The 19,972-nt window shown below is 39.3% G+C and overlaps 3 protein-coding genes across 6 annotated transcripts in view; all 3 read right to left on the reverse strand.

The window, feature by feature from the left end:
- The window catches only part of swap70b (switching B cell complex subunit SWAP70b), a 34,400-nt gene extending 25,594 nt beyond the window's left edge, over positions 1–8,806 (reverse strand). The window contains exons 1-2 of the mRNA XM_017305143.1: positions 8,596–8,806; positions 5,157–5,297 (exon numbers count right to left, since the gene is read on the reverse strand). Coding sequence (XP_017160632.1) covers positions 5,157–5,297; positions 8,596–8,691 — 237 coding nt within the window. The 5' untranslated portion in view covers positions 8,692–8,806. The remainder of the gene's footprint in view (positions 1–5,156; positions 5,298–8,595) is intronic.
- Positions 8,807–10,046: 1,240 nt separating this feature from the next.
- wee1 (WEE1 G2 checkpoint kinase) lies at positions 10,047–18,381 on the reverse strand. 3 transcript variants are annotated; one of them, XM_008410835.2, is made up of 11 exons: positions 18,099–18,381; positions 17,367–17,875; positions 16,660–16,874; positions 16,257–16,323; positions 14,930–15,102; positions 14,565–14,833; positions 13,740–13,829; positions 12,903–12,988; positions 12,636–12,806; positions 11,853–11,998; positions 10,047–11,144 (listed from the first exon to the last, which is right to left on the reverse strand). In XM_008410835.2, the coding sequence occupies exons 2-11, from the start codon at positions 17,853–17,855 to the stop codon at positions 10,988–10,990; spliced, it is 1,863 nt and encodes a 620-aa protein (XP_008409057.1). In that variant the 5' UTR covers positions 17,856–17,875; positions 18,099–18,381; the 3' UTR covers positions 10,047–10,987. The 3 variants fall into 3 exon arrangements, with proteins under 3 accessions (XP_008409057.1, XP_008409056.1, XP_008409055.1); XM_008410834.2 differs by having other exon boundaries at positions 18,052–18,381; XM_008410833.2 differs by having other exon boundaries at positions 17,985–18,381.
- The window catches only part of znf143b (zinc finger protein 143b), a 16,482-nt gene continuing 13,767 nt past the window's right edge, over positions 17,258–19,972 (reverse strand). For both annotated transcript variants that reach the window (XM_017305514.1, XM_008410837.2), the window contains exon 16: positions 17,258–17,274. The gene's annotated coding sequence lies outside the window, so the exon portion shown is untranslated. The remainder of the gene's footprint in view (positions 17,275–19,972) is intronic.

Genomic DNA, 19,972 nt, shown 5'->3' on the forward strand with positions numbered 1-19,972 from the left:
TATACTGATAAGACTGTCAAAAAATGGATTTAGCCGTGACAATAGTCTACCTTTAAAGTAGCTGACATGACTGATGTTCAACACAGCTGCTTTTTCTGCAGAACTACAAAGCTCCTGCAGAGCCGCCTCTAAGCCCTCCAGACGCCCCATGATGCTCTAAACAATAGATGTTTGGGTGGAGTTGGAAGAAATGRCATGAATGCTGAGAAATAGACTCAATCCATAATAAATATTATATCATATTTCAGAACAAATACATCTTTAAAGAAGCACCACGGTAAACAGCACTGCTGAGACGAGGAGGAACAGCACTGATCATATGTTGAGGTTGTTGTATCTGGGTGGGTTGGGAGTGAATCAGAGGTTACAGCAAGGCAGAGGAGGAGCTAGCTGATGTTGTGAAACAGGGATTTGCTTCCCACATCATCTTTGTACTGTGTTTTCCCCATTTGTCTTTTTCCTTATGGCTCACTGGTTCTGTCCTGCTGCCCTATTTCCAGTCCAAGTTCACATATTTCAAGTAAGATACTAACCTGCCACGTGTTTATTAGTTTATTKATTTTCTGGGTCCAAACTTCAGCTTCAGTTTTTAAAGTTCATTCTGCATTTCCTTGTTTATCAGAGCCAGGATGAACTGGTCGCTTCTCTGAGATTGTTCCTTGAGAAATCCATTAATCTCCTACGGCAACCATTCCAACTGTGTAAAACGCCTGGTTGGACCTAGCTCCACCTTCAAGGTGCAGCTCCTCCTCCCACCGCTAAATATGCTAATGGAGGAGAAAGAACTTACCATGGAGGAAAAAATATTATATAAACTGCAGCTTTAATCTGTTTTTGATTAAAGCTGCATATATATATACGTATATACATCTGTACTTCTGCATATATCTCCATCCTCTGACCAACTTTCTTGCCCTTATAGCATGGTGCTGCCACCACTAAATTTCACTGGGCGGGACGTAAAGGTCTGAACTCATCATTGTCCCACCAGAGCAGCGGTTCTCTCTAGAGTTATCACACAACTTATATCTGCTATCCTGACTAAAGATCCACCTTTTTCACTATATTAGTGCAGTGGTGTCCAAACGTTTTACCATTTGGACCAAAAATTGCTAGGTTGAGAGAATTCAAGGTCACTTCTCTTTATTTTTTATTAAACCTGAAAAGATTTAAATTCTGAAGACATTTGTTGGTTTTATTTCTTCAATATTATCCTGAATAGACAATATTTTACTAAAACAAAGTGGATCAAGAGTGTAAATCCTTGAAGGCGGAGCTACGTCCACCCAGCCGTTTTGAAAAGCTGAATGGTTGCCACGGGAGATTAAAGGATTTCTCAATCATGCATAAAAGAATCAAAACAACACTTCATGGATGTTTTGACGAGGGAATAACATTATAACATGATGTAAACTTTAGTAAAGTCAATTTTACATCGTACTGCCCGTTTAATGCTTTTACTGTTTGTGTTTTAGCCTCTACACTAAATGACAGACTGTCCCAACTCACTGAGTTCTGTCACAAGATTAAAAACAACTTTATATCCTGCTTTATTATAAAGAAACAGCGAGTCACTGAGGAAGATGCACTTCTTCTATCTTCCTCTATTTTCCACTTTTAAAAACACATGGATGCAGTTTCTCCTGGCCTCTGTTCTATTTAAATGTTCAACAGGATTTATTTTTTAATTTTTTATTCTGGTTCACACTCGGGGCCCATTCAACACGATTTCCTTGTGTGACAGGGTGGAGTTTCCTCAGCGGTCCAAAGCGTCGACAGCCACCCCTTCCACCCTTGTCCACAGGCCAGGGGGGTGGCTGTGTGTGGAAAAGTACAAACAATGTTAGGAAGGAGGGGTGAGTGTTAATTATTTTATTAGAAGTCACAGTCAGACTGCATTTGTTCAGAAAGCACCTTAAGCTGGTAATTGATTAGTCTGACGTCCAGGCTTGAGTAAATGCGTCGGTTTGTGCTGAATGAACCTTTTGATTTTTTTCTTGCGTAAAATTGCAGAGAATGTCTGACACATTTTGTTAGACAACATTAACACTGAATCAAATTAGTCTCTCATTTGCATCTGTCACCTACTTCACACACCAAACGGTGTCAGACTTGGTAGTCGTAAAACACGCTTTACAGCTTTATGACCCGATACCAAAAGGAACAAGGAACTAGTGAGGAAACTTTGATAAAAGGAATTCCCAGAGTTTCTTCCAGTGCGCTAATGTTGACAGTTTGCAGCCAAGTTATCTCTGGTGAAATGAACTCACCAGGTAGTGGAGAACAATTTTGTAATGCAGCGATTTAGTCGCAGACATGCTGACATCAGCACCAGGTCTAATAAACCAAATAACAGAAAGAAACCAAAGATATTCCCAAATGAGGGAATGTGTGTTTTCCTTGAAACTACAGTCAATAGATCAGTTAGTTATTATTATTGATTAATTATCAATACATTTGCAAAAGCAAACAACTGATTTTTTATGTGATGGACCAACAAACAAAGAAGGACATAAATGTGAAATGGAAAGAAAATAACAGATTGACATAGCTATAAGTATTTGTTGATCAAAACACTGGCCTCAGTGAACGAGTGGCCAGTGGTAATGAAGCTACACATTAAAGGACAAACATCTGGAAGAAGTCATCATAAAAATGGGCCATGCTTGGCAGGAAACTAGTACTGAACATTATCTAGAGTCACAATCTCTACAGTGAAACATGGAAGTGACTTCATCATGCTGTGGGGATTCTTTTGGAGTGTAGGGACAGAGAGACAATAAACAGGACAACTCATGAAGGAAACCTCTTAAAGGGTGTTTGCTAATTGCTGCTGGCTAGTCTGAAGGAGCTTAGTGGGGGAGACATGGGGTCAGCTGCTCTGAGGTAGAAGTTCAGAAACACCTCAAAGGTGAAGCTATAAATCCACCTTTGAGCTCAATGGCTGCCATGTTGATAACAGGATTTCTCAATAATGCTTGGAAGGATCAAAGCAGCACTCCAGGCAGGTTTTTGCCTGCCTGGAGTGCAGGCAAAAACCTGCACTCCAGGTTTGGGTTTATATCATTATAACATGATATAAACCCAAAAATGTACATTTTACATGACACTGCCCCTTCAAAGGCCGCAGAATACTTTGCTGGAGCTCAGGTTCACCTTCCTGCAGAGGTACTTTACAAATAATAATGTGCAAAAAAATCATTTTCAACATGTGGAAAATTAAATGGAATGAATTGCATATTTTGAAAACTACAATAAATCTATTCATGTTATACATTTTTATTTTAAGTTTTAACACCATGTGGTATTTTTACTAAACATGAACTAAAGCTGGGATCACCAGCATGATGGGTAATTAAACCTCAGGTCACGTTTTTCAATCTGTTTTGCATTTCCAGATGTTGAAGTCACAAGAGACACTGGTCATCCCAGCACACGAAGGGAAATAAGGAAATAGAGAAATAATCACTAAAATATCCAGCGTACAATAAGCTACAGTTAAAAATGTCAGATAACTAGATGATTACTGTGTAGTCCAAACTGCCTTGGCTATCAGAAATGCACTCATTGGTTTGGTTTGTCCCTGTTGGGTTGCCACAGTAACATGGTCTTATTTTCACACATTTCTATATTCTAATAAGAGCTTGAGCCACAGCAGCTCCCGTTGACAGTAACCTCTTGGTATGATGTCATGTAACAGAAAGAAAAGGCCGTTTCAGACTGTCCAGCTGAACGAACACCACAGGCCTTTTATACAGTGACGGTGACGCCACCATGAAGGCGCAGATATTTTAATGAGCGAAGTCAGCGTTTAGCTCCAAGGATACTGAGTGAACACTGAAAGGAAGACACACAGCAGGTTACTCTGTGTATATAGCTAGCATGCTAGCTAGTAAACTGAGCAAAAGGGTCTACACCTCCAGAATTAAATGGCAACCAATTTTATACTTTAGTAACAAACTTTATGATCTGATTTAAATACTGAAGAAGTGGAAAATAGTAAAAAATGTTTGACGTTTGTCCTGTCTTGTGGTAATTCCACCTAAACCGTTCTAAGTTATTGCTAATTTCCTGTTGAAAACCACAGTGTTATTGTACCCTGTAGGGCTGCTGTGAGAGTTTGATGTTACGATAACCTTCTGATTATTTGATTTCATTGTATTTATGCAAAATTTAAAACTAAATAAGCGCATTCCTTTGATCTAAAAGCAGAAAAACAACAATTCCCACCGATCCTGCCTTCGTCTAAGAGTATCACACTTAGATTAACTTTACGCCAACATATTTTTTAAAAGGTCATCAGGCAGGGAATCAAACCTGTGACGTTCACAATGAGGTTGTGCTTTACCCCTGCGCCACCACAGCACCCTTTAACTTCTATTATTTTGAATAAACACCTGCTAAATATAACAGCTTATTTCACGTGCCTATGCTTCAGAATAACATACCCTTTTTAGCATTGTGTTGTTTCTAAGTAACACAAATGGAACAAACTCATATTAACTAGTTAACTAGTCAGGCAATCTGCTCAGGTAGTTAGCCGGTTGCTCACCGCCTGTAGCTTACCAACTGTAGTTTACACAGTGTCACCCTAATGAGTCACAGATGCCACTCCTTTAGTTTTTACCCCCTGATTGCTTGTTTTATGTCTGAAAACCATCCAGATGTACCCATCTTGTAAGTGTGATAAAAAAAAATACATTGGTATTCTTTCGTTGAGCTGACCAGCAGAAAGCAAACAAAGTGAAGTGTTACTCCATGTTCCACAAGGTTGGAAAACAACTCTCCGTTACTGTAGGAGACACTCTCAGATCCAAACGTCACAACAATCAGGCTGTTATGGCTTTCTGGGAGTAGCCTTCTTASAAAAGGTCTGTTATATTGTAAATATACTTCAACTTGCCAACCTGCTGCCAAAGTTTATGTTCTGCCATCAACTCCCTGATAGTGCAACATTTTCCTTACATGCAGATAAAAAGCCATGCAGCAGATTGCTGACTCAACGTCAGTCATTTTGTTGCTACTGTGTCCACAATGGTTAACCAATAGGAACCTTTGAATTCTACATGGAAAACAAACATTAAGAACCTCAGAAAGGCTAAGTTTGGTCCTGGGCTCATTGTGACCACACACGCTGTGAGGTGTCACTGACTGACCTTATCCAGGATGAACTTGTTGAGGTACGGCATGTACCCCTGATTGGAAACAGGACCCTCGTCATCGTCCTTAAAATGTTCCTCCAGCGCCACCGGGTCGTGTGGGATCCCCAACACCGTACACAAGTTATGAGAAAGCACCTGAAACAAGAGGAAAAAAAGGTCAAATAAACATTATGTTAAGGGTGTCATAATATATATTCAGCACAGAAAAGTAAGGACAGTTGGGTTATTTACTTTTTTATTGTACCAATGTGTGACAAATCTTTTGCCCTTAGAGAGGCTCTTCCGATCCTATTCAGTGTCACCACATTTGGTTTGAGTGGCAAAATTCTTGCCTACAATGAAAACGAGCCTTGCTTCTCATTTTAGGTCACCCAACAAAATCACACTTCATCCAGATAAAACTGTTGTGCGATGGCAGAGATTTACTGGGGAGTTTTTCATGGGTGGGTCCCATTTACCCATTTACCCACAAATGCAATTTTTCTTCCAAATGTGGGACTATTTAAGGGGATATACACTTTTTAACAACATGTGACATATTGACAGCAAGAAATGGTACAAGAAAGGAAAAATAATTTAGCACAAATTCACATATTTTATGAAAAGGACACTAATGACGACATCTTCAATCTTGGGGAACCGACACAGAAATGTAGGTCTCTGGGTTCTGCTCAGCAGGAGCAACCTTACACCCCACCACTGCTAGCGCTGCTAGCTCCTGCTGGACGGTAACGCTTCACCCTAGTTTGTTTGTTTGTGGGGTCCATAGATGATCGTTACCACGTCAACAGATTCTTTCCATCTTCAGATGACGGACTGAACAATGCAGCGTTAGATGGTCATAGCTCAGAATATCATTTCACAACCTAACATTGTTTAAAACTTCTCCAAAACTTCATCCATGATCCATCCAGTGTTCATCAGCCTGAGATTTTCTGTTGCTTTCTGTACGTTCCCTGACCRGCAGCGTAGCACATACAGAAACTGCTTTGGGTTTATTTTAAAGGGGACGGCCATAGAGACAGGAAAAGAAAGAGAACAAGAAAAACAGAAAAGACGAGAGGTGGGGGCAAAAAGTTAAATGTGAAAGAGAGAGATAAGACAAGAAAGGACAAAGAGAACACAAAAAAACACCTGCAGAAAGAGAGTAAAAAAAAAAAAAAACAGAACCGAGAAACCACATTGGTCTTGATGGAGCCGTCTGTTCACTAATGTTCTCTAACAAACTTCTGAGGCTTTCACAGAACACCTGGGTTTTTGCTGATGTTAATCACATTTAGGCTCTATTAAAAGCATTTCACTGCTAGAGCTAGGAAACAAATACAGGAGGTGTGTCTCATTACAACAACAAAGATTCTTGTGAAAACAAGACACCAAACTCATTAAAAGGAGAAGCTTTCTCGTTTGAACAAAATATAAAACTTATAAGTTTTATTTCATTAAAATAAGAAATGTTCTCAGTTAACAAGGAGTAAACATGAATGTCTGACATATTGCGACTTCTAAAAAAGACACAACATGGGATGAACAGCAACATATATGTTGGTTTTAATGATATAAATCTTGTCAAAACAAGAAACTTTCTTGTTGTAATGGCAACGTTTATCTTTGTAACAAGATACTCTGTATTTATTTTCTTGCTTTGAAAGTTAAACACTTCTACAGAAGTAAGCTTACAAATTCATGCAAAACTTTTCAGATTTTAATTTAGAGAAATGATCAATTGAAAACTACAGTATTTTTATGATCTGTCYCACAGTTATTGACTTCTTTGGGTTGGTCATCACGTAAAACCCACTAAAATACTCAGAACATTTGTGTTTATCAAAGTAAACAACGTGACGAAGCTTAGGTACGTCAATAATCTTGTGAGGCATGTACTTGGATGCAAACAGTGATGAAAGTTAAATGAGAACATCCAAAGTCTGCAGAGCAATCCCTGTCTGGTTATCGACTCTGAAAAATGTCGTTCACAAAGTGAAGGAGCAGCTGCTACTGCTGCTGCAGAGTTTTGAGAAATGCAATCGGCTGCAGTTCCTGTGGTGCAGATGTGGGTCGCTTGAGGGGAAAGGAAGAGTTCAACAATAAAATGCTAAAGTATTCACATCTCGTGCTTTTTATATTTTATTATTATCAACGTTATTGCCTTTTATGGAGATTTCATGTGATAGAACAACACAGAACCATCCATCATTGTGAAACAGAGGAATATGTCATTTTTAAGATAAAAAGTATAAAAACTTTGTGGTGTTATTTTCAATTGATCCCCATTCAACACTTTGCAATTACAGCTCAAACTCCTTTTGAGTGATACAGAATAGGGGCTTGGGAGGCAGGGCCAGCCAAAGACATACTCGAGTCAAGCGGTTGCTCAGGTCCGCCGCACCACCAGGGGGACCCCAAGAGCACCAAGCTAGCATGGCGATGGTTAATCTCTACTCGTTGGGGAAATAAGATATCAAACTTGTCAACTCGTGTACTGTAAATTTAATGTTTATCAGCTGGTGTTACTTTCCAATATTTAAAATAATATGGCACACTTAAATACCACTCTGCATTTCAAAATCCTTTTTTTTTGTTTGTTATTCTTGTAAGGTTAAAAGCAATAGCCTTAATAGCATTGGTATGATGAAAGCTAATTACAAACGCTGCTAATAGGTGTGCTACATAGAGTAGCTTAGGAATGATAAACCATCTGGTGTTGACATGTTGGCATGAGGGGAGGGAGCCCCCACCCCCCCAAAAAAAAATTAATAAATTAGGGCCCCAAAAAGGCTTGTGCCGGCCCTGTTGGAAGGACTTTCAGCCACAGACTTCAGTGTAGTTAATAAAGCTGAAGCAACTGCAGTGTGACCAATTTGACTCAAGTAGTGACAGTTTCACATGTTACTCAAGACAAGAAACAACTCTGACTTGGCCAAATTCTCTTTTTTTTTTCTCCCTCTCATCAGAATCCCAGTCAGCTGACCTCCACGTTGACCTTTATTGTTGCTGAACAATGCTTGGCTGGCACTCAGCTGCTATCAGTGAGCGCTTCTGACACTGGAGAAGGGATTTTGTTGCAGAAAACGTTCCCTATAGTCGCGATTGTGTTGTGGGTTCCTCAGCTTGAAAATATGAATGGAGACGAACTGAAATCGACAAAGTAGCGGTTTCCGTCGCGAGATGTGATTATTTTCCCACGGACACTTGTTTAAAGAGTTGGATTTGTGCCCCATCATCACCAGGTGCGCCTCCGCTGCTGCTGCAGTCGAACAGAGGCGCCCTGTTCTCAGGGAGGAGGAAGAGACGCGAACGGCATTAAAAACAAGGCAAACATACCAGAAGTGAGGAGGAGCATTGACTGATACTTCAAGAATCAATATGAATTATTAAAAAAAAAAAAATAAGAAAAAGAAAAAAAAAGTCAATTAGTGCGACTTGATAAACTTACTTTGAGCTGAGATTTGGAGACTTTCCCGCTTTTGTCCACATCCAGAGCTGTGAACGCGTGCCATATGGACTTTAAAAGCTCGTCCCGCAGCGTCATGATCCCAGAAGAATGTTTCTCTTTTTTTTATATATATTATTTCTTATTCCTGTCCTCTCTGAGTGTGTCTCTTCGTACTGGAGCCGTCTGTGTGCGCTGTCTCCTCTGGACACCGAGAGGGCGGGTCACATGACGCTCCGTGTCTGGCATGATGATGATGATGATGATGAAGGAGCGGAGCGAAGAGCTGCAGCACCGCTCAGCGAGAGGGAAACGCACATCAGGAGGAGGCTAATATGGGGGGGATGGATGTTGGCATTATTATGAGCTGTCACTGCGCAACGGGGTAAAAGTGACAGCATGGTAAAGTCAGAGGCATGAATAGGAGATATTTTTACAGTAAAGTTAACCATGAGGGTTGAAAGAAATCAAACTTTCATGGAGGGATTAAAAAGAATTCAACTGTTCAAGCTAACCCCGTTTTATATTGGAAAAACAAGTATGTTAGCACTTAGCAGATAGCTAAAAAGTCAAATTTTTTACATAAAAATGCAGGATTTTAATTTTTAATGTGTGTTATAGAATTAGCATACATTTGAACTCAAAATATGGCTTCAAATACCGTTCTATAGTTTTTATTTTGTTCTGCCTGAAGAAAAAAAAAACTTGGCTTAGCAAGCTAACCATCAAATTTTGGCGTCTTTTTCAGTCAAGTTATTCCAATTTAAATTAATACATTATGTCTGAAACTCAACAAAAAGCGCTTCATAATACAAGAGAATGCTTAATATATTAAAAAAAGAACTTACCCGTTCGTTTGTTTTAAACATTTGTTTTGTAATTATGTCCAAAAGACACGCCATCAAGTGTCTGTGTAGAGCATAGCATAACCATGAGGCGCTTCTCAATGAAGCATATCATTTCAATTAAAAGTATGGAACTCAGTTTTCATTTTATTATATATATATGTATATATATAATGTATGTGTGTGTGTGTGCGTGCGCGTAAATAAGTACTAAGAGAAGCAACACAGACAGAAAATGTAAATCACATGATGGTTTTAAACTTAACCTTTTATTTTCACATTTTCATTTATTTTATCAAATGTTTGTGGTCTGTAAGTGCCTTCAACTTACCGTCCTTTTACTGCATGGCAAAAATTTGGATCAGATCACATTTATTTTTTTAAATCACCATTTAAGAATCTTTTTCAAAGTGTCAAAAACACCTCGTTATGTTTGCAAAAATATTAGGAGAAATATCCCAAAATATTGAATAGTTCAGCTCATTATTCATACCGCAACCAATTTATTTGGTTCAAATAATTTTAACAGAACCACAGAAAATGGTTTCGAATTAAGGCTTCGTCTCTTGTATGTTATTTTTGACATTGGAAATAACGCGATCGCCACAATTTAACAAAAAAATGATTCATGAGAATTTATTACAGAACATATGTACATGTTACAGCAACAAACGCTTTGTGTTACGGTTTACAAGAACATGAAGAGGAGTAATCCTTTCGACATTCAGGGTATGAGCTTTGGGAAGCCGATGGCAGGACAGGACAGGACAATGATTGTTCTAATGCTACAGGAGGGCTGGAAGCACAGATCACCAGGGAAACTAAAACCAAAGAATGGATTCGTCCAAAACCTCTCAAATAACGAGTCCGATTACTGGTTTCTATAATTCAAAACAGAACGAAGTCTTCAGATCACATGATCCAAAAATCCATCCAAACTGAAACGGGAAGGGAGCCGAATGGTGGAATAAGAGCCAACAATCTCTAGAACGATCCAAACTTTGAGTAGAAGCCCTGACACATACACAACATCAATAGCAGCAAGATATTTTCCTTTTTTTGTCTTCCTTAAAACGCCGTGGTAAGCAGTAGTACCACATGTTGCCCTACAAAGTGCTCCTTTCCAAACAGACGTGGTCAGTTTCCAGAACATCAGGCAGTAAGGTGCACACGGCTAAAGGGAAGAACATTCACTCTGGAGCGAGCGATGCGTCACTGGCGGGATCCGCCGTCGTCCGGGCAACCTGGCAAAGAGCTTGACGTCTTGGCAAACTTAAGGAATGACTGAGAGTGAAAGGTAAAGCAACTACCTTTAAGAGTAAGAGTTTCTCCCTCCCTCTGCCAAAAAGGAGAAAAAGAAGAAAAAAGGTCCACCAGAAACACGGCTGAACTACACCAGAGTTTATTGAGAGAACTTCCAGTTTGGTGTAGCAACAGTCTACAGCTCAGGTCGGGCAGAAGATCCCAACAATAACGGACAGGGGGGCAGTTCCAAAACCCTGACCGCTTCTACTCCTTAAGAAAGGTCCATGAGCCTTTGGGCTTTCAGGTCAGTAGATGGTGAGGCTGACCGACCGGTTCATCTTCTTCCCAATGAGTCTGGAAGTTCTGGGGTTGGACTGGAGCGTGGAGCGGGTCAGGATCCGGTCAGTAGACAGCACCTTCTCTTCGGCCGCAGCTCTGGCCTGCTGGGCTTTCTTCAGCTCTCTGAGGAAGACGCAGAGGAGAAGGGTTACAAGTCTGAACTCGAGAGCAACAGGAAGTGGCGTTTGTGGGTTCGTTTTCGTTTGATTAGGCCGATTCTTCATCGGATTATCCCTACGGATTAAAAGTTCTTTTTCATGAGACGCCAAAAAATGAATAAATAAATCACTGGAAGAATGCAACATATAGTCAAAAGTCAGAAGTAAAATTGGTTCACAGCTGTGAGAGTTTTGAAACAAAAAAAAGAGTTTAAATTATGTATCTCATCTTCTTAATCTGACCGTTTGAGATGATTTCAATTTTTTTAAATATCAGGTTGTTAAACTGCTGTTATTTATAAAAGACAGTATCAGAGGTTTAATATTTTTTGCACAATATGCGCTTGAAAACTCTTTAATTCAGCTTTCATCTTGGTTTACAAATATCAAATATTGGGCTGAAACGATTCGACTTGAAATAATTGTCAACTAAATAATAAATAATAGTTGCTGCCCTAATTAACAAATTTATGTTTTTCACCATCTTCTTTACAACATTATCAATATGTGACAATCAAACATCTGTTAGATAAAAAAACATGATCCAACTTTAAATTGAAAACTTGGTTTTAAACGGGAAACCATGGCGTTTCCACTGAGTGTTTCCAGACAGTGACGAACTGAACTCGTTCTTCCTGGAAACAGCTGCTGCTGCTCCTTGCGCTGCACTTACTTTTGCAGCAGAGCGTTCTTAAACTTCTCAGCGTTGAGCTCGACTCGGAGCTGGTCGGCGCTCATCCTGGCAGCCGTCAGCAGCACCGGGTGTTTGATGAGGTCAGAGGCCGACGGTCGTTTGGTTGGGTCTGGATGGATCATCAGCTGGAAGGGAAAATTACACCACTCAATTTACCAAGAAAAATTGTAATAATGTGCAGCAGCTAAATTCAAAATGTCTGCATAATATGCTGTTTTTAATTGGTCGGAAAAAGCAAAAAAGCAAAGAGTATCGTCACGGAAACATGGCCAAACTTTTAGCTAGAAAACCCAGAGCAGAAGCTCCAGAAGAGAAGCAGCGCAGCGTATTCAGGACCTGAGACATGAATATGGCTCATTCAGGCTGAGAGAGAGGCAAACTCTCAGCAAGCAACAGGAAGGCTCAGCGCTATAATGGAGTGTTAAAGACAATGTTGATCTTAAAAAAAATTAAAAAGTACATTTCCGCAAAAAAAAAACTCAGGAAATTTTAGATAATCTCAGAAGTTTTCTAGAAAAAAAATTTTTCGACATATTTGAGTTTGAAAACTCAAAAATTTGCTTGGGGAAATGACATTTTGTCGGATGAAGACATTGAAACTGCTGCTTGTAAAATTAGCCAAAAAAACAATTAATTTATCCTCATTTGGAAAAAAAATTAAACCAGCATACACATGTTGGGAAGGCTAAATAAAAAACATGACGTAGAAGTGGATGAACGGATATTTGAGGATAATAAATGCAGACTGATGCTGCTGGCTACCTTGAGTAAACTAAGGAACTCTATAGAAAGCACTTGTGGGATGGAGGGTAATTTTCCCCGTCTGATTTCATGCCACTTTTCCCCGTTGGTGGGTAAAGGCTCGGCTCCCGAGGTGCTGACTACCGTCAGGGCCAGAGCAAAGATGTCCGCCTTTGTTAAGTTACTGTAGTCCTACAGAGAGAAACAGAGCAGGTTTAAACATGGACCGCTTGGAAAATGAGACCTTTTTTTATTTATTCATTTAAGTTTCCAAGTCAGAATAAATACCTCTTGCAGAACTTCGTTGGCCAGATATCTGCTGTCCCCCTCTTCCACCTGTGGATTGTTCACCCGGGTCACATGACCAAGATCGCCTGAAAGAACAGCAAAAAAAAGGAAAAGCTGAATATTCAGGGTTCATACACTTTTCCTTACAGTAAATTTCAGGCACTTTCAAGGTAGGTTTACAAACTTTTCTCATTTTACTTTTGAGAAAAAAAACCCCCAAATAAACTTAAAAAAAAAAAAAAAAAAAAAAAAAAGAAGAGAACCCAAATTCATATAATTATGAATTTGAATTATATGAATATCATATAATTCACTATTATATGATAGTCAGTACCGTTAATAATCAAATAGTCACTTTCTTAAAATAATGGCCTGGGGTATTTTTTTTTGTGCCAATAATCTGCATAATCTGTGATAATCTGCATAACGAAATTTTATGTTTTGAAAATCTTCTCACACACACACACCATACACACCTGAGTAATAAAATACAAATTTAACAAAAACTCTCAATTTCAATAACCAACATAAACTATAAAACGACCTTTATTTCTAATCAAGCAGATGAATAATAAATATTCATCACACTAAACAGATCAGTTTGTGTTAAGGTAAACAAACTTCCTGTTCAAATTAAATGATAAATAAATCACTTCACTTTCTGTAAGGAGTCTTTTCTCCTAAAAGTTTATTACAGCTTTATTGCACAACTGTACAGACAGAATATAAAGAACCTGAAAACATTTAATGAAATTCAAGCATTTTTAAGAATTTCAGAAAATCCCTGAATATTACAAAGAAGATTTAGTCGACTGGGGCAAACGTTGAGCAGCTTACCGATTTTGTAGACGACGCTAGTGGCGAGTCCATCATCCTCATCGGACTCATCACAGCTCGCTACGGATTTACGGGAAATGAAGATGTTGCCTGGAACAAAGAGGGAAACATCAGTTATCAGCAACGAGATCATGTCCATAAGTTACAGTGGATTTTTCAAAGGAAGTTAGAAAAATAAAAAAACAGTGTTAAGATGTTAAGACTAGGGATGCACCAATCCACTTTTTTCACTTCCAGTACAGATATCTGAAAAAGCTTCTTTTTCCATTTTTTTTAAACAGACATATTGTGTTTAAAATTAGGTCTATCAAAAATAAATTTTGCAGGGCTATAAATTGTGCCACAAGTTATTGCCATAAAACAATTGTATTGTTATTTTTGAGACCATTTTCAAGTATAACGGTCATGGCATAATGAAACTTTAAATAACACTGCAACTGGAAGACATTTTAAATATCCAAAATAAATTAACAAAACAACAGAAACAACAAACATGTTGAAATCTTCAAAACAAAGAGGCAACTGAGACCAAAACACCAAACTGAAGACTTTTCATGCAGTTTTTGGTAGAAACAGAGAAAAGAGAAAAATGATAAATGACACAAATTTAAGTTATTGAGTTTGTTTTAATTTATCATGCGATTAATTGATTTATTGTGACAGGCCTGTTTTAAACAGAGAAATTGTTAAACCTTCTTTCAAATGGTTCAAAAAGTGCAATTAGTTATTCTAAATATAAAATAAATAAAGCATAGAATTAGACTGAATAAATCTGCCCTTACGGATCAGGTGCATTGCCACTGATAACAAAGCGGTTGGACTCACTGGGCTTGATGTCCATGTGCACCAGAGACATGGAGTGGATGTACTTGAGTCCCCGGGAGACCTGCAGCAGCAGGTCCTTCAGCTCCAGCTCCGACAGGTAGCTGAGCCGCCTGTAGTTGTCAGCGATGACGTCGGACAGGGTGCCGCCGTTGCAGTACTCGTTCTGGATTAGCATGTGGTCGTCCTCGGCCCAGGCTGAGTAGTAGCGCACCACGTGGGGGTGCTGGCCCAGCACGGCGTGGGCGTAAACCTCCCGCAGCGCATTCTGTCTGTGACGGAAGAAAGGAAAAGTTTTGTTGTTGTTTTTTTAAATGAGAAAACACATCGTTCAGCACACTCCCATCTTCCACTTCTACTCAACTTACTCATCTACCGATCCTGCCAGGGGCTTCTTGGACCTCTTGATAGCATAGATGCAGCCGTCCAACCTTTTCACACACTTGAACACGGCGCCAAACTCCCCCGAGCCGATTTTCTCCAGCTCCAGGAACTCTGAGGCGTAGCGGGACATCATGTTGCTCTCCATCATGGTGATCCTCTGCAGAGAGAACGGCATGTGTAAGTAGGGTGGAACACATCAAACACAGGCACACACACCCACACACACACACAGAGATCTACTTAGCATTCACACAAAAAAAAGCAAACAGTTCCAGGTCATTTGCATATGGACTGGCACATTTGCCTGAAGCCGCTTATTGTGCAATACAAACACCAGGTACAGTACAGTTTGTTACATCGTTCTACCCGCTGGGCTCCTGCATGATTAGCATGTTTAAAGTTCCATGTTTCCCACTGTTAATACAAATGAAAACAAATTCAATTAATGAGATTGAAAGATGGTTGGATTCAAGGGCGAGAAGGACAACTGACCAGAAAAACTGAAGGAAGTAGTAACATGATAACAAAAACCTGTGTTCCTGCAGGCTTCACCAACTCAGATTTAAGACTTTTTAAGACCAATGTGAAGTAAATTTAAAACTTGTATTGTGGCAGAAACATACAAAAGAAAAATCACAAATCATGTAGGTTAGCAAAAGAAGTTTGCCAATGGCTAATACAAACATCGTCCTGACAACTGAAGATAAATTTGCACTCTCTAACGACTGACACGAATAAACTAGCCATTTGCCAGCTAATATATCTTTGCTGGGTATATTAGCAGCTAGCCAACCACCTCTAGTCACACAACGCAATAAAGATGTCTGCACACGACTCAAAGTTTTGGTAAGAGTAAGGTCCTGGGAGAAAAAGGAAATTACATAAAACGTATGAGATTAAATGGTCATGGCATGACAAAATGCAAGAGCTGTGGTGAGGTCAACCTTTTTCCTTCAGTGAAATCAAGTCTTTTTAATGCTTTGATTTTAAATACAAGTCCTTGTTTAAAAAGTCAGTCCAACTTTTTAAAGATGCACAGACACCATGGCTTTTATAAGGGCTAAAATTCAATTATTATTCAGGCTTGGAAAACATTTTGATCAAATTCCATACATCTACAGATTGTACAGAAACGACGTAATGGCACTGAAATATATTTAAAAGCATTTTATACTCCATTAGGAAAACGCCTTTGAATGTCAGGTTAAATTTGAACATATTTCCTGGTTCAAATAAATTAATAACGCATCCTAAAAAAAAAAAAAAAAAAAAAAAAGAATCTATAACCAAATTAAAAGATAAAATTCCCACCTTTGATGGCGGCAGAATTTCATCTTCCCCTTCGACGTCACTGGCCTCCATGTCTTCCCCACAAGAGCTGCAACAATAAAGATGTTTGTTAGCGTCCTGTCCAGCAGGGGGCAGCACTGAGAACTGCACAAAGCACATGGAGCTCAACCTTAACCATGAGGTCCTTGTTATCGGGCAACTCCCCCTCGACCTAATCAACAACTTTAACATAACAGGTGTAAACTATATTAAAGAATAACAGGAAAGGTCACTGAATCATCTTTCCTCTCTGCAATAATAAGCCTGTGTGTTTATGTTAAACATAAGTACGTCTGAAGAACTACTACGGATGGAAATCAACTTATTTTATTCATTTATTTTTAACTTTTTCATGTAACAAACTCCAAAATCTTAGGTAACTTACTCATTCCAATGCGCTCGCTTTCTGTTGTTTCTGTGCTGTGTGGCGGACTGGATTAGCAGGGAGTCGGGAGTGAAGGGGTTAAAGTTGACCAGGGGCATCTGCTGTTTCCTGCTGCTGTCTGTGAAGGACTTTCGTGGAGACTCGACATTCTTGAAGAGAGCAACTCTCCTGCTGGAGGATCCCGGGACGGAGCTCCTGGCTCTGGACAGCAAACTCTTAAAAATAAAAAAATTAAAAAAAAAATTTAAAATGACTGAATGAATGAAATCCAGATTTGTGGGGAAAATTTTTTTTTAATAAAAAGTCAAATAAACATGTGTCAAAAATATTTAAAGTTTGCGTTCTCTTCAACACCAGTACGAGTCTGGCCATAAAAAAATAAAAACATCCAATCGTGGCGCTGGCTGAACGCAATAAATTATGCAACAGGTAGAGAGATGTTGACTAAGTGGGTCAGTAACGGATCCTGCAGATAAATCCAGATGTTTAAAAAATAATGTGCATCTACTGACCAGGTTCGGATTGTGAAAATAATAACATAATAAAATAATTAATGTGTTTATTTTCTTAAAGAGCAGAAAGGAGATATTGTTCATGTAATATATATATATATATATATATATATATATATATATATATATATATATAGAACGCATTTTTTTAAAACTAAAATTAAAAGAAAAAGAAAACAGTCGGTTAATTCTAACCTTTGGTGTATGTGGTGTGTCGAAGAGCCGAAGTTTTCTGAAGGTTTTATGCGGAGGTGTGTCGGGGCAGTCTGGTATCGGAGAGCTGGAGCCCTCCCCGTCGTCCTGGACGTAGCTCCGCTCCGGCGACCCTCCGTACATCCGCGACACTTTCTTCGGCGACGGCGAACAGTTGGCGAAAATAACGCTGCTGGGGGACTGCAGCAGGGACGGGGAATCAAAGCCTTCCTCGTCCCACAGCTCCACGTCGTCGTCTCCGCCGGAGTGGTTCAGGGGGCTGCTGCCGCCCTCTTGTAGCTTGTCCGCGGCGACCCGTCGTACCGGTGTCGGGGAGTCCATCTCCGTGAAGCCGGACTCTCCCCCGGTGCTGTTGTTGACATCCTCGATAGGATCGTCTTCTCCGTCGCTGGACGTGAACTGCAGTTTCTGGCGAATCGGTCGGGATTTGGGGGAAGGCGTTCCGAGTCGATGGCGACTGCAGCTCGACATTTCGAGGATTTAAACCCCGGCTTCGTCGAAGAAGGGGGAGGGAGAGAGAGAGAAAAAAAAAAAAAAAACACGCGGTTGGTGCTCCCACCGAAGTGGTAGCTTCCTCAAAAACGAGTTAGATTTAATTACCTTTTAAATGGTATTAAGCTCATGAAAACTACTTCTAGCAGTTCAACTTTACAAAAAACTACCGTACTTTTAAAGTCCGACACGCCAGTAAAAACTGGGAAAATGGCCTCGTACTTGCTTGAGTCGAATGCAGTAGCAACGTCCTCGGTAGTAATGAATGATAAAAAGAAAAATAGAAACAATCCTTCTCCTTCAATAATCTGTCACGCTCTCCTTTATGACAGAAACGCGTCTTTCCGAAGTAGAAACCATAGCAATGTTTACAAAAGTTTGAGGGAGTCGAAAACTGAGCTCTTCCCATGAAGCGCGTGGCAAAGAACTTCCCGCGACCGTTGATCACGTGTCGCCGAATAGCCAATCACCGCTCGACGTTGAATTTTGAAAGATGGGCGTTCCAGTGTGGTTTTTGGAGGGGTTACGTCGTCCCTGTGGTTGTCCCCTGCGGCGAAAGAATGTGGCGCGAAGTCTTGTGTGCCTTTAGCAGACAGAAGTCATGAGTCGCAATGACAATGCGTGCATTATTACTACCCAAAACAAAGAACAGACGGATGAGTTAGAAAAGGCATTTGTATGTATGTATGTGGTAATGTGAGGGCGAAAAAAAGTGTTCTATCACCTAGARAAATGCCACTTATTTTGTACAGGATATTGTTTTTACATACAACGAAATGTAGCTAATCAACAGTTTAAACCATTTTCGCAGGTATAATTAAACATTACTTGTMTTTAAACATTCCATGCACATTTTGACAAGACCAACATGCTACATCAATGCATGGCTCAGAAACCTTGGTTTATAGCTAACCAAAGCCAAAACTTAAACCAGCATTTTAGATTTATTTAGGCTGCATTAGCATGGAAAAATGTGAAAGTTAAGTCAGGATAAAATTATGACATGCAAATTAAATTTCTTCACGTAACTTTATGTGTTTATTGCATTTTTAGACCCCTTAAAACATGTGATTCTGGCACCATTTGAGAGCGGGGCCAATTGTATTTTTTTTCTCTAACCATTATATCATTCATATGATTGAAAGTGTGTTTAACAAGATGCCAGAACAAGTGCAGTGGCAATTTCTGAATGTTTAGATCTTGGATTAAGTGCTTGCTGCTCYTCCCACACCTAATGCTGCACACTGTAGCACTTTAGATATATTTGCAGTTGTGAAAATCAGTAGGGGGTCAAACTGGAAGCTAAAGGTAGCACCTGCTAAGCACCCAGTAAGGTGAACCTGCTTTCAAAACTACCTAAGGGTGACATGTCTGGTTCTCTGGCAGCATTATCAGCCTGTTATACTAGCAAAACAGTGTAATAATTTTACTATGCACTCTTAAATTACTTTTAAATTTAGCATTACCACTTTACAATAAGTCTCCCCCTAAAGATGGCTAATAAATAGTTCATAGGCATGTTATTAATTCATCTCTAAACACTACAAATCATTAWAATTGTTTATTATGCAACAATTAAGGGTGAGAAAGAGAAAAWAATTGTGCAAATAGTGAGTCAAATTTGTCCACATATATTTTATCTGGTGTTATGCTAAATCTTTTAAACTACCTTATAAGCACAATCAGATGTAATTTTCTTTAGCATAGTCTCCTTAGCATCAATTAATGCATAATAAACAATTATTAATGATTTATAAAGTATTTATAGACAAATTGGTAACTATAAACTATTAGCCATCAATAAGGTGAGTCTTAYTAATTAGCAAGTGTTATAATAATCTAATAAGTTACATTGGTTTTAGCTGTAGAAAGTGTCATTTTTTCTGTTTTAAACTTCAATAGAACATGTCACACATTTTTGCTTCAAACATTTGTGCACCACCATGGTGAATATCGMTTTTCACCATGGAAAAGTGATATTTTCAACTTAACATGAGTCATTGCCTTATATGGTAACCGACTTTACTGTCAACAGGAAGGAGAGGATTGCGACAGAAAATTTACAAAGTGAATCACCTGGTCCCTTCGTGAACGTT

The sequence above is a fragment of the Poecilia reticulata genome, linkage group LG6 (assembly GCF_000633615.1).
Source record: "Poecilia reticulata strain Guanapo linkage group LG6, Guppy_female_1.0+MT, whole genome shotgun sequence".
NCBI classification, from domain to species: Eukaryota; Metazoa; Chordata; class Actinopteri; order Cyprinodontiformes; family Poeciliidae; genus Poecilia; species Poecilia reticulata.

Bases quoted from the DNA above. Each gene is read 5' to 3' on its own strand.
- wee1 (XM_008410835.2), bottom strand. From the start codon at position 17,855: ATGTCGAGCTGCAGTCGCCATCGACTCGGAACGCCTTCCCCCAAATCC. The intron at 15,103-16,256 runs GTGGGAATTTTA...TTCTCTCTGCAG, and splicing joins AAATTCTGCCGCCATCAAAG to AGGATCACCATGATGGAGAG. The intron at 14,834-14,929 runs GTAAGTTGAGTA...CTTCCGTCACAG, and splicing joins CTGGCAGGATCGGTAGATGA to ACAGAATGCGCTGCGGGAGG.